The sequence below is a fragment of the Giraffa tippelskirchi genome, chromosome 4 (assembly GCF_054371585.1).
Source record: "Giraffa tippelskirchi isolate mGirTip1 chromosome 4, T2T-mGirTip1v1.2.pri, whole genome shotgun sequence".
In the NCBI taxonomy this organism is placed as follows: domain Eukaryota; kingdom Metazoa; phylum Chordata; class Mammalia; order Artiodactyla; family Giraffidae; genus Giraffa; species Giraffa tippelskirchi.
The window spans coordinates 31,017,553-31,029,252 of NC_137278.1; the positions used below are offsets into that span (position 1 = coordinate 31,017,553).

At 52.2% G+C, this 11,700-nt stretch overlaps 1 protein-coding gene across 4 annotated transcripts in view; it reads right to left on the reverse strand.

Moving 5' to 3' along the window:
- Positions 1–11,700, reverse strand: part of ADCY3 (adenylate cyclase 3) — an 87,839-nt gene that overhangs the window by 3,425 nt on the left and 72,714 nt on the right. For 3 of the 4 annotated variants that reach the window (XM_081592719.1, XM_081592720.1, XM_081592721.1), the window contains exons 9-19: positions 11,465–11,593; positions 9,675–9,817; positions 9,398–9,559; positions 7,954–8,041; positions 7,003–7,119; positions 4,505–4,764; positions 4,170–4,235; positions 2,653–2,734; positions 1,567–1,725; positions 919–1,065; positions 235–354 (exon numbers count right to left, since the gene is read on the reverse strand). In XM_081592719.1, coding sequence (XP_081448845.1) covers positions 235–354; positions 919–1,065; positions 1,567–1,725; positions 2,653–2,734; positions 4,170–4,235; positions 4,505–4,764; positions 7,003–7,119; positions 7,954–8,041; positions 9,398–9,559; positions 9,675–9,817; positions 11,465–11,593 — 1,473 coding nt within the window. The remainder of the gene's footprint in view (positions 1–234; positions 355–918; positions 1,066–1,566; positions 1,726–2,652; positions 2,735–4,169; positions 4,236–4,504; positions 4,765–7,002; positions 7,120–7,953; positions 8,042–9,397; positions 9,560–9,674; positions 9,818–11,464; positions 11,594–11,700) is intronic. The other variant, XM_081592722.1, reaches the window with a different exon arrangement.

Consider the following 11,700-nt stretch of genomic DNA (forward strand, 5'->3'; position numbering starts at 1 on the left):
ACAGTAGTGCAGGAGGAGGGTCACGTGTGTTCCCCTCTCTGCTTATTAAATGCAGTAAACCTGTGTTTTATGTTTGTACCACATGGTGCTAGTTGGTGCGTGTCTTAGGGGACCCCTTCACACAACAACAATAGTTAATGGTAGCTACTTCTATTACACTGTTTCCCACCAATGACGTGTGGGCTGCCTCTCTCTTGCCCCATCCATCTCCTCTAGCTACTGCTGGTTAGCTACCTTGTTGGAGCTGGTGAAGCCATTGGTGTTGACATCTGGGGTGACTCCTGAAGCTGCCATGTAGGTGCTACCGATGGTCTTGATCTTGGTGATGACCCGGAACTTAGGATTGTCCAGAAGCTGAGGCCAGTGTTAAGAGAGAATTGTCAGCAGTCAAGGGAGATGGATGAGCCAACTAAATGACAGATCTGCCCATTTTTTTTTTTACAACAAACCCATGAAACATCTAAGAGATGCTTTCCTATAAAAGCTTCATTTAGCCAACATCTGCCATGTTATCCTGGGCCAATGTCCTGATTTTCTGAGCCTCAGTTTCTACCACATTAACACAGGGATAAAAGTGCCAGTCTTGAAGTGTTGAGCATGTATGTAAAAGCATTTCCCCTGGTACACAAGTTATTAATACCTGATAAATGTTTACTGAATCTGAATTTGAGGATAAGAGGAACCAGAGGGGCCTCAGAATCTTGTTTTGGCCAGACCTTATCCTATGAACTTGTAGGTGATTTCCCAGGCTCCCACCTGGGGCCCAACATTTCCAGACAACTGCAGAAGGCCATGCATGTGTTTTGAGGAGGAATTTTTATAGGAAAACAGCAGCTACAGTAACTCCCAAACTTCTTGGGCTGCAATCTGGAAGGGCTGGCTTTGTGGCAGGATGCAGGGGCCAGGATAGTCACTCACAGAGTCAAAATCTGAGATGATCTCATTGAGGAAGCGCAGACACTCAATGCCGCCGTTATTGATGCTCTCCTCTGTGTAGAAGTCAGCAAAATTGGGCAGGGAGGCAAACATAACTCCAATCTCATCATAAGACTGGCTGTACAGCTCCTAAAGAGAGGCAGGGCCAAAGTGCTCAAAGACAGTCTTAAGTGAATGACATGCTACAGAAATGAATGTCCTTCACATCCATAACGTGCACTCAGCTTTTTGGACACACGTCCCCCAGACTATCCTGACTTTGAATTGTTAGAAAGTAGCTCATTGCAACTTTGGAAACCAAAAAAGAGCTTTGCTAGTTCCTGCCAACAGCCCCAGCTCTAGGAAAGAGGGCAATGGGAAGCTGGGAAGTGAGGCATGAGAACCACTGAGACAATCACAGTCGACAGAAAGGTGAGCTCTGCTAAGGCCTCGTCTTCTGAAACGGGCCTCACAGAGATTATGGGTTGTGGAAACAATGTCTGTGGTGGTGCTCTTCACCAAAAGAGATTCTTTTGCTTCTAATACTGTGGTGCTATTAGGTCCAGCCCTACTTGGGCCCCCAGGCCATGTCACGAGAGGGCAGAAAGCCAGAAGACAGCCCCATGGCTCCAGCATGGGGCCACACCTCACCTCATCTCTCTTCTTGGACCCCAGGAAATGGCGTGCCACGTGCTCAGGCAGCATGTTGGTGACCAAGGCTTCGTTCCAGCGTCGCATCTCATAGACACGTTCCTTCTGGTCGTGGACCTCAATCTTCCACAAGAACAGTGTCCGTGCCAGCTTTTCCACCTATGGACATAGACAGGCGAGGTGTCTGCCCTAAGCTGGCCATTTGAGGGAGTTCTTGGGTGGTCCAGTGGTTAGGACCAGGTGCTTTCACTGCTGTGAGCCTGGGTTCAGTCTCTGGTTGGGGAACTAAGATCCCATAAAGTGCAACCAAAAAAAAAAAAGTTGAAAAATGGGAACTTGAGAGGTTCCAACATGGAAAAACTGAAAGGAAGATGGCTGGATAGCAGGGGAAATGAGCCCCTCAGAAAGATTCATCTCATCAAAAAAGGCCACACCCTACAGCTGGGATGAGGATCCCAGCCTCTGTGGTTACAGGAGGATGTGAGGGGCCTCCTGGGACCTCATTTTAGCTACAGATCAGCCTTGTGGGTGGTGGCAGCAGTGGGGGTCTCTTAGCACAGGGAAGAGAAGTCCCCGTTTCCAGCAGGCTCTAGTCGCCAACAAGTGGCTGGAGGTGGCTGCAGTTCTCTGACAAGCCACTGGGTGGCTCCTGAGCTAGTAAGGAAGGAAGTCCCTTGAGTGGGTACTTCTCCCTCTGCCTCTTTTTCCTTTTAACCAAACAAAAACTTCACCAGCTTCTTTCCCTTTCTGGCTCTGTAGTCAGTTGTGTTAGTGACCCCTAGAGCCAGGATGAGTGGAGATCCAGGAGTCCTGGCCTAGGAAATCAGAGATTTTATCCAGGCTTTGTGCCCCACCCCCAGGCTTCCATCAGCAAGTCAGAGCAAGAGGTAAGAACTGTTCTGGTATTGCTACTGCTGAGGAAGAGACCAGAAAGTGGCAGAGGTGGTGGCCTGACCAGGGTCACATGCCATGTGGGGTAAGGAAAACGGCATTCCCCAGGAGCTTGGGTTCTTGGATCCTGGGGCTGCTTCTCAGGAGGCCCTCCTGAGAAGTCGGCATGGAAGGGGCGGGTGTGCAGGCACTCACATGGCGGGAGAAGTAGTAAAAGCTCAGCATCATGACGAAGATCATCACTGTCATCGAGTACTTAGACGGCACCAGGGGCAGCCTGTGGGGCCCAGAGAATTCAGTCGAAAGTGCGCCACGCTGCCCTCTGCTGACAAGGGAGTTTCTATCCCCTCTAATGTGGCTATGCTGTTTCCTACCACCCCAGAAACCTTTCTCAGCAGCTTAAGCACCTTCATCTCAAGTCCAGATGCCCACTGGGCAGTAGAAATTCCTGAAATCACTGGGTTTTTGTCTTAACTGCCAGCCAACTCCTGGCCAGTCCTGGCTGTACTTGGAATCCATGTCAGGCCTTCAGAGCTGCTCCCTAGATGTTTATTAAACACTACATCACCTGACTGATCACAGCAGTAGCTGCAACCATGTAGGAATCTGGAGAAGGAAGAGACTAACATCTCAGTGATGGGATGAGGGCACAGTGCACCATGTTTTTCTATAACTGTCAGCCATATTTAGTGTGGAGCTGAGTTGGTATTATACGTGTATACCACAATTTACATATCCACTTAGTCTTAATTTCATTGGGGTTCTCCTTTGTTTTGGATGTTTGTATGTGTGTGGCTATTATGAACAGTGCAACTATGGACATTCTAGTACATACATCTGGGGACAAATAACATGTACATTAATTTCTCTAAAGTGTATACATAGCAGTGGAGTTACTGAGTCATAGGTCTATTTTCACCTTTACTAATTAACTCCAAATTGTTTTCTTAAATGGTTGTAGCATTTATACTTCCACCAGGAATGTATGCGTTACCATAATCCATGATGTTATCAGACTTCTTAATTTTTGCAAAACTGGTTGGTGTGTGACAGTCTTTCCTGGTGGTCTTAATTTGCATGACCCTGATTACTTGAATGCCCTTCATTTATTAGTGCCTATTTAGACTTCTTTTGTGAAAGGCCTATTCAAGTCTTCTATCCATCTTCTGTTAGGTAATCTTTTTTCTTTTCTTTTTTTTAACTTACTTAAAAGTCTAGTCAAGTCACTGCATCATAACATTCTAAAACTTCAGAGCTAAGACGGGATCTTGAAGAATTCTACTGATAACCTCTTTAAGAGATGACACAGACTCAGGAAAACTAGCCTGCTGAGGCCCCACAGAGAACAACTGTGGTGGGGAAAGAACCCAGGTGTTCTAGTATGCATGCCACAGGGCTCCTTCCTCCTCAGGCTTCTGAGGTCTGTTCCGTAGCTGTCATCTGTGTGGCTATTCCTCTCTCCAACTCTCTAGCCTGCTCTCTATTCCACCCTCTAGACCACTCTGCATTCTCTTTACCTCAGGAGAGGCCAGCGTAGCCAGAAAGCACTAAAGTCTCCTCCAACCTCCCACAGAAACATGCTGACTTTTTGAGCTTAAACATCCCATACAGTGTGCCTCTGGAAGGATGAGACCCTGGGGCTTTGGCCTGTTTTGTCTCCTGAAGAAAGGGACTGGAAACGCAGGGAAGGATAGGAAAGTAGACACCCTTACCTGTCAGTGCCATTGAGCCCCGAGCTGGAAAACACCTGCATCTTCTCTAAGGCCACCATTGGAAAGCTGTCGGAACAGATAACAGCACATACTTGCACCCAGCCAAATACGGAGGTGACCTGGGCCTTCCAGTCCTCAAGAAGGGCCAGGATCTGTCCTGGGATCACAGCCAACCAGTCTGTGAGAAGCCACGAACCCTGATTCCCATACAAGCCTTTGATGAGCCCTAGAGACAGATGGCCAGCTCACTGCAGGCCCATGACCTTGAATCAGGGGCTGGGGAGGTGGGTGGATAGAAGGATACCATGCAGATCTCCAAACAGGCTTCATCTTACTTGTGTTGCTGGAAGCGTTTGCGGTCGTAGTCATCAAAGATGGGGCACCAGGCGTAGATGTTGATGACAGCCACGGCCCCCACGATGAGCAGCATGAGCGTGAGCTTGACCATGTGGCTGACCTGCACCAGCATGATGGTGGCAATAAGAGACAGCACGGCCACGTAGTTGTAATACTTGGGGTTCTCCACGCAGCCATCCTCCACCTGCATCTCTGCGGTGCCGTTGGTGGGTCCTGTGTAGTACTGGAGACAGCTGAGCTGCAGGCCAGGACCGTGAGTGGGTGGGGAGAGCGTAGGGGACAGCAGACACTGGTAAGAAAATGCTGGGCCGTGGCAGCTGCCACTTCCCACGGCTCCCTCAGAAACCCCGAGCAAGAAGGGGAAGTTTACCAGGGGACAGTAATGTGAAAGTCAGTAATTCCTGCTAAGAGCTTTACCATCATCTCCTCTGATGATCATGAAAATTCTCTTGTGTATTCTGAGTACTGCTACCATCATATAAGGAGCTTACCAGGTGGCTCTAGTGGTAAAGAACCTGCCTGCCAATGCAGATTAGACATAAGAGACGCCGGTTTGATCTTCCTGAGTCAGGAAGATCCCCTGGAGAAGGGAAGGGCAATCCACTCCAGCATTCTTGCCTGGAGAATCCCATGGACAGAGGAGCCTGAAGGGCTATAGTCCATGGGGTCGTACAGAGTCAGACACAACTGAAGCGACCTAGCACACAGCACACACACAATCATATAAAAACCCAGACAGGCCACCCTTGGCCAAAGTAGCAAAATTAGCAGGTGGTAAAGCCAGACTAGGAATCTGGGGTTTAGGTTTCAAGCCCAAGATGCTCTTGCCCACATCACACTGTTGCCCCGGAGGAGCCGTGGGCCAGCCAGCCAGCCGGCAGCCAGTCCCCACTCAGACTCCTTTCTGAAATCTGGTTGCCAGTCCCGCTGCTGGGCAGATGTGGTCAATGGAAAGTGCATCTATAAACCGAATCAGACCTACTTTTCTTCACTTTCACCCCTTGGCCCTTATCTGGCTTTGGGAAAGCCCTCAGCATGTGACTCTAGCACGGGGAAAGTCTTACACTTAGCCAGATTTTCACCCCTCCCCTAGTTACAAGACCTCCTGCTATCCTGCCAGTGTCCACGACCCTGCTAGATAGCAGTCCCCAGACCCAGACATCAGGTTCCAGGGGTTCCTGATACTCAGGAGACCTGGGCCTTCTCTTCCTTGCACTGTGGGCACCAGCTACCTGTGGGCATGTCAGGGCTGTGAACCCCATTCCTGTTGAACTTGGATCGAATGGCCTAGGGCTTCTCACCTATATGCTGCCAGAATAAGTCTCCATGCTGAGTGTTCTCCTGTGCTTCAGTGTTAAAGAGAACAATGCAAATAATGTTATATTTTCAAAAAATAGGACTCTTAAATTAAGAGAGCACCTAGTACTACCAACATTGGAGGGAGCTGTGAGGCCTGACAAGAGAATACCAGTGACAGCTCTAAGCACCCAGTGCTCAATAACTGGCTGGTGGCTTCCCACGGCTAGCCCTCTGCCCCTTCACGGAACCTGCAGGAACTGAGGAGAGCAGATCTCACATGAGCTCAGTCACTCAGTCATGTCCAACTCTTTGTGACCCCATGGACTGTAGCCCGCCAGGCTCATCTGCCCATGGAGTTTCTCCAGGCAAGAACACTGAGTGGATTGCCATGCCCTTCTCCAGGGGATCTTCTCAGTCCAGGGAGAGAACCCAGGTCTCCCGCATTGCAGGCAGATTCTTTACCGTCTGAGCCACCAGGGAAGCCCCAACAGAGGAGTAAATCTGCCACCAGCCTCCTGGGCTCAGTGAGGCAGCCGCCCCCAGTGACCCACCTCTAGAAGGTCTGGCCTCGCTCAGATGTATGAAGGCCCAAAAGGAGCGCTCCTCTCGGGGAGCAGGTTTACCTCCCTTGTCCTGCTGGATGCCTGACACTAGCCTCACTAGGGGACACATAAGACACGCAGAAAGCTTAGAGTACTAGGGCCCCTGAGCAGTGAGACATGGAGGAAGGAAACACAAGACAGGGGTTTAGAACTACTTCAGTTCTCCACTGTGTTACTGACTGGCTGTGTGACCTAAAACAACTGATTTAACCTCTCTGAGCATCATTTTTTTCACACGAAACTACAGATGATACCGACCTCTTGGGATTATTGTACAGGTTAAATGAATCAACCTACGTAAAGCCCCCAGCACAGCTCCTGGAGCTGGGCTCCTGGATGCAGGGAGAGCAAGGAGCTGGGCGGAGGAGAGAGGCAGTCTGGGAGGTACCCTGGGGAGATGACCCCGCTGTTTGGTCTGGATGATCAGTTAGGAACCCAAGTGCCACTCAAACCTGTGTCTAGTGGCCAGTGTGGATAGCTGGGGGGATAGGATGGGCTGGCAACTGCTCATGCAGGCCAATTCAGAACCCTCCTCTGAGAGCGGGCGTCCCTTCAGCAGGACAGTGGGGGCTCACCATGTCCACCACGTTTGCCATGACCAGAATGAAGATGGCCAGCATGGCCCAGGTGTTCCTGGCCCAGCGTGTCCGGTCGATCCAAGTAGAGAAGGCCACGAGCTTCTTAGGAAAGGCCTACAAGCATGGAATTTCAAGGGCCTTGAGCCTTGACAGCTTTCTCCTCTGTAAACATGGCTGCTAACCACTCTGCTTGCTCCCACATTTCCCAGGAACCTGGGAAGCAGTGCTGTGTGCGTGGGTCAACCAAAACCCGACTCCAGCAGAACTGAGAAGGCACATACACCCCAGCTCAGCCTGCCAGTGCTGCTGGAGGTGTGGGCGACACACCGTGACCCAGATATCAGAGCCCTTCCCAGAGCTGCTTGGGGATCATCCTGGAGCCTGTGGGTGGCCCTCCAGTAGCAGTCCACTCCTGGTCTCTGGGCGGTGAAGCCAAGTCAGGGGAGTTTTCAGGGCTGGCTGACTTTGCCTGGCCCCTCCTGCCTTCCCTGGGTCAGTGTACCTAAAACCCCCAAGTTACTTGTGAGTTACCTGCCAGATTAAATTTCCTAAAATGCTGCTTTTCCTTTGTCATTCTGATGAAAACCTCTGCCTGGCACCCACTGCTTATAGGAGAAAGTCTTAATCCCTTGTGTCTGGCTTTGGGTCCTTTGCAATTGGAGCCAGTTCACCTTCCAGCCAGGCCTCTTCTGCTTTTCCACACAGGTTCCCATTTATCTTGATACAGGCTCTCTCACCCTCATGTGCTCAAGGGCCTGGACCAAAGTGGGTGCAGAGCCAATAGTGAAGGAGTCTGTCATAAATGAATGGATGGGTGCCTGAACCATCGCAACAGGAATCATCTACTTGTCAGGACCTGACAGTGCACAGCTCCATCAGCACCCGCTCTCACTGGGAGTGATACTCACTTCCAGATGGCTCTGAGCCAGGAGGCAATGTGCTTCTTACCCGTGGAAAGATGGCAGCCAGTGAGCAGATCGTCAGGATCAGGAGCAGAGCCTCCCCAACCACAAAGGTCACATAGTTTGTCACGAGCCTGTAAGAGAGAGAACACGATGAGGAAAGGCCCAGGGGCTGGGGGTGGGGCTGGGGGAGTAGGGGGCTTAGTGAGCTGGCTCGGGCCAGGAGAACAGAGGAAGGGAGACAGAGGGCAGACCCTCTAAAGTGAGGCCAAGCCTGTACCCAAAAGTTCCATGTGATTTCCCCTCCACGCGGCTGCGTGCAGGGTCTGGGGACACGCAACCCTCCTCAGCTGTAACTGTTCTTTAGAGGCATTTCCCAAAGAAGGGCAGACTTAACAGATGCCCTGGGAAGAGAGTAAAATCTGAGAAGGGATTCTTAGGAACAAGCCTTCTGCCATGTCACTATGATGGAAGGGGAGAGCATGGAACAGAGCAGCTTACAGCCAAGGGCCTGCTGAGCTGACAGTGTTCACTGCATCCCTAGACCTTAACCCTAGGTGCAAAATAGACAGTAAATATTTGTGGAGTAAATGAATGAATTTAGTCCTCACAACAATTCTGAGTTAGCCAGATATTATTATCTTCAGATCATTGGCATCCTGATCTTTCACTTACAAGTGAGCAAACTGATGCTCCAGGAGCCCTTAGTGATGTGCCCAAGGTCATAGAACAAATAGGCGACAAGCCACACCCAGAACCTAGGACTATGTGACAAGTCCAAGGCTCTTTTAAGTTCCCCAAACTGTAATCAGAACAGGGCTTCACACCTCTTCTGGTGGGGAATCCCTGAACTGGAGCGAACTGCTGATCGGCTACGGGGAGAAAGCAAGGGAGGGGGCAGCCTTCCTTCAGTTCAGGCTTCAGCAAGGATTGGGGCAAGGATTCCACAACACCCTGCCTTGCCCTGGAGGACCTGCTGCTGTGAGAGGAGACAAGTCTACACCCAGAGCCTGAAATCTGTCTTTACTAAGATGAGCCAAGAAAGGGAGCAGGTGGGTCATGGACCTACTGCTGTGAGAGGAGACAAGTCTACACCCAGAGCCTGAAATCTGTCTTTACTAAGATGAGCCAAGAAAGGGAGCAGGTGGGTCATGGTGATTGAGGTTGAAGAGCATCTCCAGCCCGTCGTCTTGTCCCAGCACCACTCAGGCCCACCCAGCCAGGTGTCCATCCCCTGGACCCCTCCCTTCCTCAGCTTTCTCAGCCCTGGTGCAAGCTCCGCTTTGATGCTAGTTCTATTCCAGGACTTAGGGGCAGAGAGAAGGAAGGGGGTGCAGGGTGCAGTCCCAGCATTCTCTGGGCTGCTCTGGGGGTGAGGCACGAGGAACTGAGCCTGAGGCCCTGAGTCAGGCTCCACCTGAGGCCTTCTCCCCTCAGGCCTCCAGCCTAGGTAGCTCGTCGCCTTCTGGCCTGCCCTGCCCGCCCCTCACCAGGGGTCAATGAGGATCTCCACCACAGCTGTGCAGAGCAGGACGACGCAGGAGCAGCTGAAGGCAGCCCCGCTCTGCTTCTCCTTCTCCACCGAGTAGCGGGTTTCCATCTCGGGGTCCATGAACCGCATGGACAGGAGGAAGGTGTTTCTCTTCTTCACTCTGCAGTGCAAACAAACCCCGTGAGACACATTTAAGAAGACTAAACTTCCTGGACCGCATGCCAGGGCCGCTCAAGGCTAAGACCAAGGGGCCGGGTGTCCACGGGGCCGCTTACACCTGGGCAGACTCCCGCTCAAGCAGCGCCTCGTTGAGTAGCTGGTTGAGCTCATGCTCGTCCTCAGAGGCGTCCACCACACGATCAGCCAGGTCCTGAAGGCGCAGCCTCCGGCGAGGGTTGGGGAACGAGGGGTTGTCGGCCTGCAAGGCAGGGCAGCAGAGTTGGAGGGCAGGTAGAGTGGAGTGGGGAGAGGTTGGAGAGAGACATGGTGGTTTTGGGGGAAAGGGGAACAGAAGGGATCACAGAGCACCGCCCCATCGCTCTCAAAACCATCTCCTGGGGAAAGTCTTCCCAGTGGTCTCACGTAGCTCCATCTTGCTTGGGTCTGGACCCAAAGCCGCAGGCCTTCCAGCTTTCCCTGAACTCACCTAGGCCCCGTGCCCCTAACAGGAGCTCTGCAGTGACTACCCACTAATGGTAGTGTGGGGAGCAGCCACCGGGCTCCTGAGCCGGAGACCTGGAGTCAGAGATTGCTGCTGGGCAGTGCAGTGCCAGCACCTTCTGCTATGAGGACGGGGGGTGTCACACAGCTGTATGCATTGGCATTCTCAGGGATGTAAAAGACCCCCAGCCCTTGGGCTTAAGGGAGCTCTTAAAAGAGCTCAGATCTGGCTTATCTGAGGGGAGGAAGATCTGAGGGGGAAAGCAATGCAGAGAAACTAACAATCTTACTGCTAGTGGGGTGGTGGGGCTGGGGTGCCCCCTACCATTTTTATTCCTCGTCACAAAGGAAAAGCATCAGCTCCAGACACATGACTCCAGACCATGACTACACAGCCATCAGTCCAAACAACAACTGGAACTGGGCTCGTTAGGGCTGCCTGGATGGGTCCAAGAGTCTATCCGGAAGCCAGAACCAAGATGCCCCGGGCTGGAGCTCAGGCATGCCTTGGGTGGAGTCTGACCCGTATAGTCCATGCTCCTCCAGCCCCAATTTCTTCTCTGTAACACAACACGGATGCTCTCTTCCAGCACCAGGAAACTTTGTCCCTGAAGCATATCTGAGAGCAACGCGACACTGGCTAATTGTGAGGACAGAAGAAATCATAGGCTGCTAATTAAGCCTCTGTGTCCTTCTTGTTAGTGAATTACACTGCCTTGGTATTCCACTTTCTATCAAGAAAATCACAACAAGGAGGAGTTACCGAGCATTGTGGTATTCAGGAAAACCCAGTTTTTCTTCAGCCCCGTCCACCCTCTTGTCCTCCAGCACCTGATCTACAGACACAGGGCAGTAGAGACTGGCGGTGTGACTGACCAGCTCACGGCAGCCTCTGCAGGGCCGAGACCCATCTCAGCACTTGCCTCTGTCAGTGGATGTACCGAGGAAGCTCTTCAGTAATGGACGGATCCTGGACACTCTCCCAAAGTGGACCCTGATCTCAGGGGGACAGCCTGTTAATTCCTTTGGAAACCCTCCATCTGAACACAGGACTTGCGGGGTTTGGACCTAGCTAGAGAGGTGGGCACAGCCCTGAAGGCCCACTTCCAAAACAGTCTGATCCTGAACAGTGTCCACTGGTGTCCTCACTGCCCTCAGACCTACAGGGTTAGGGACATCAGAGCTGGACTAGGCCGTGGCAGTCGGCACGTCTTCTGACCTTAGCCCACCCCATCCCCAGTAACTGAAGAGGGGCCAGTGAGACCAGGTGGGGGGTGACCTGCCCCAGGTTACGCAGTTCCAAGGATGGAGCCCAGCTAGGACGAGGCCTGCCCTTCAGCTCAGGACTCTTCACCTTCTGCCTGCCCATCTCCACCCACATCCCGGGGCTCAGCCCCACCCATACCTGGGCATCTTGCTCCTCGGGCTCCTCAGATATAGAGCCGCTGGTGTGAATGCTCCCATTGGACTCCTTGGTCTCAATGAGGGCAGGGGAGCTAGGCTTTGAGGAAGGCGGTGCTCCGTTCAGCAGGGCCTGCAGCAGAAGGGAGAGGCCATCAGGGTCCCCAGGCACTGCCAGCCGCCCACCCAGGCGAGGGGCTGGTCTATTCTCTGGTTTGGAATCTGCCCACTAGAGTTCAG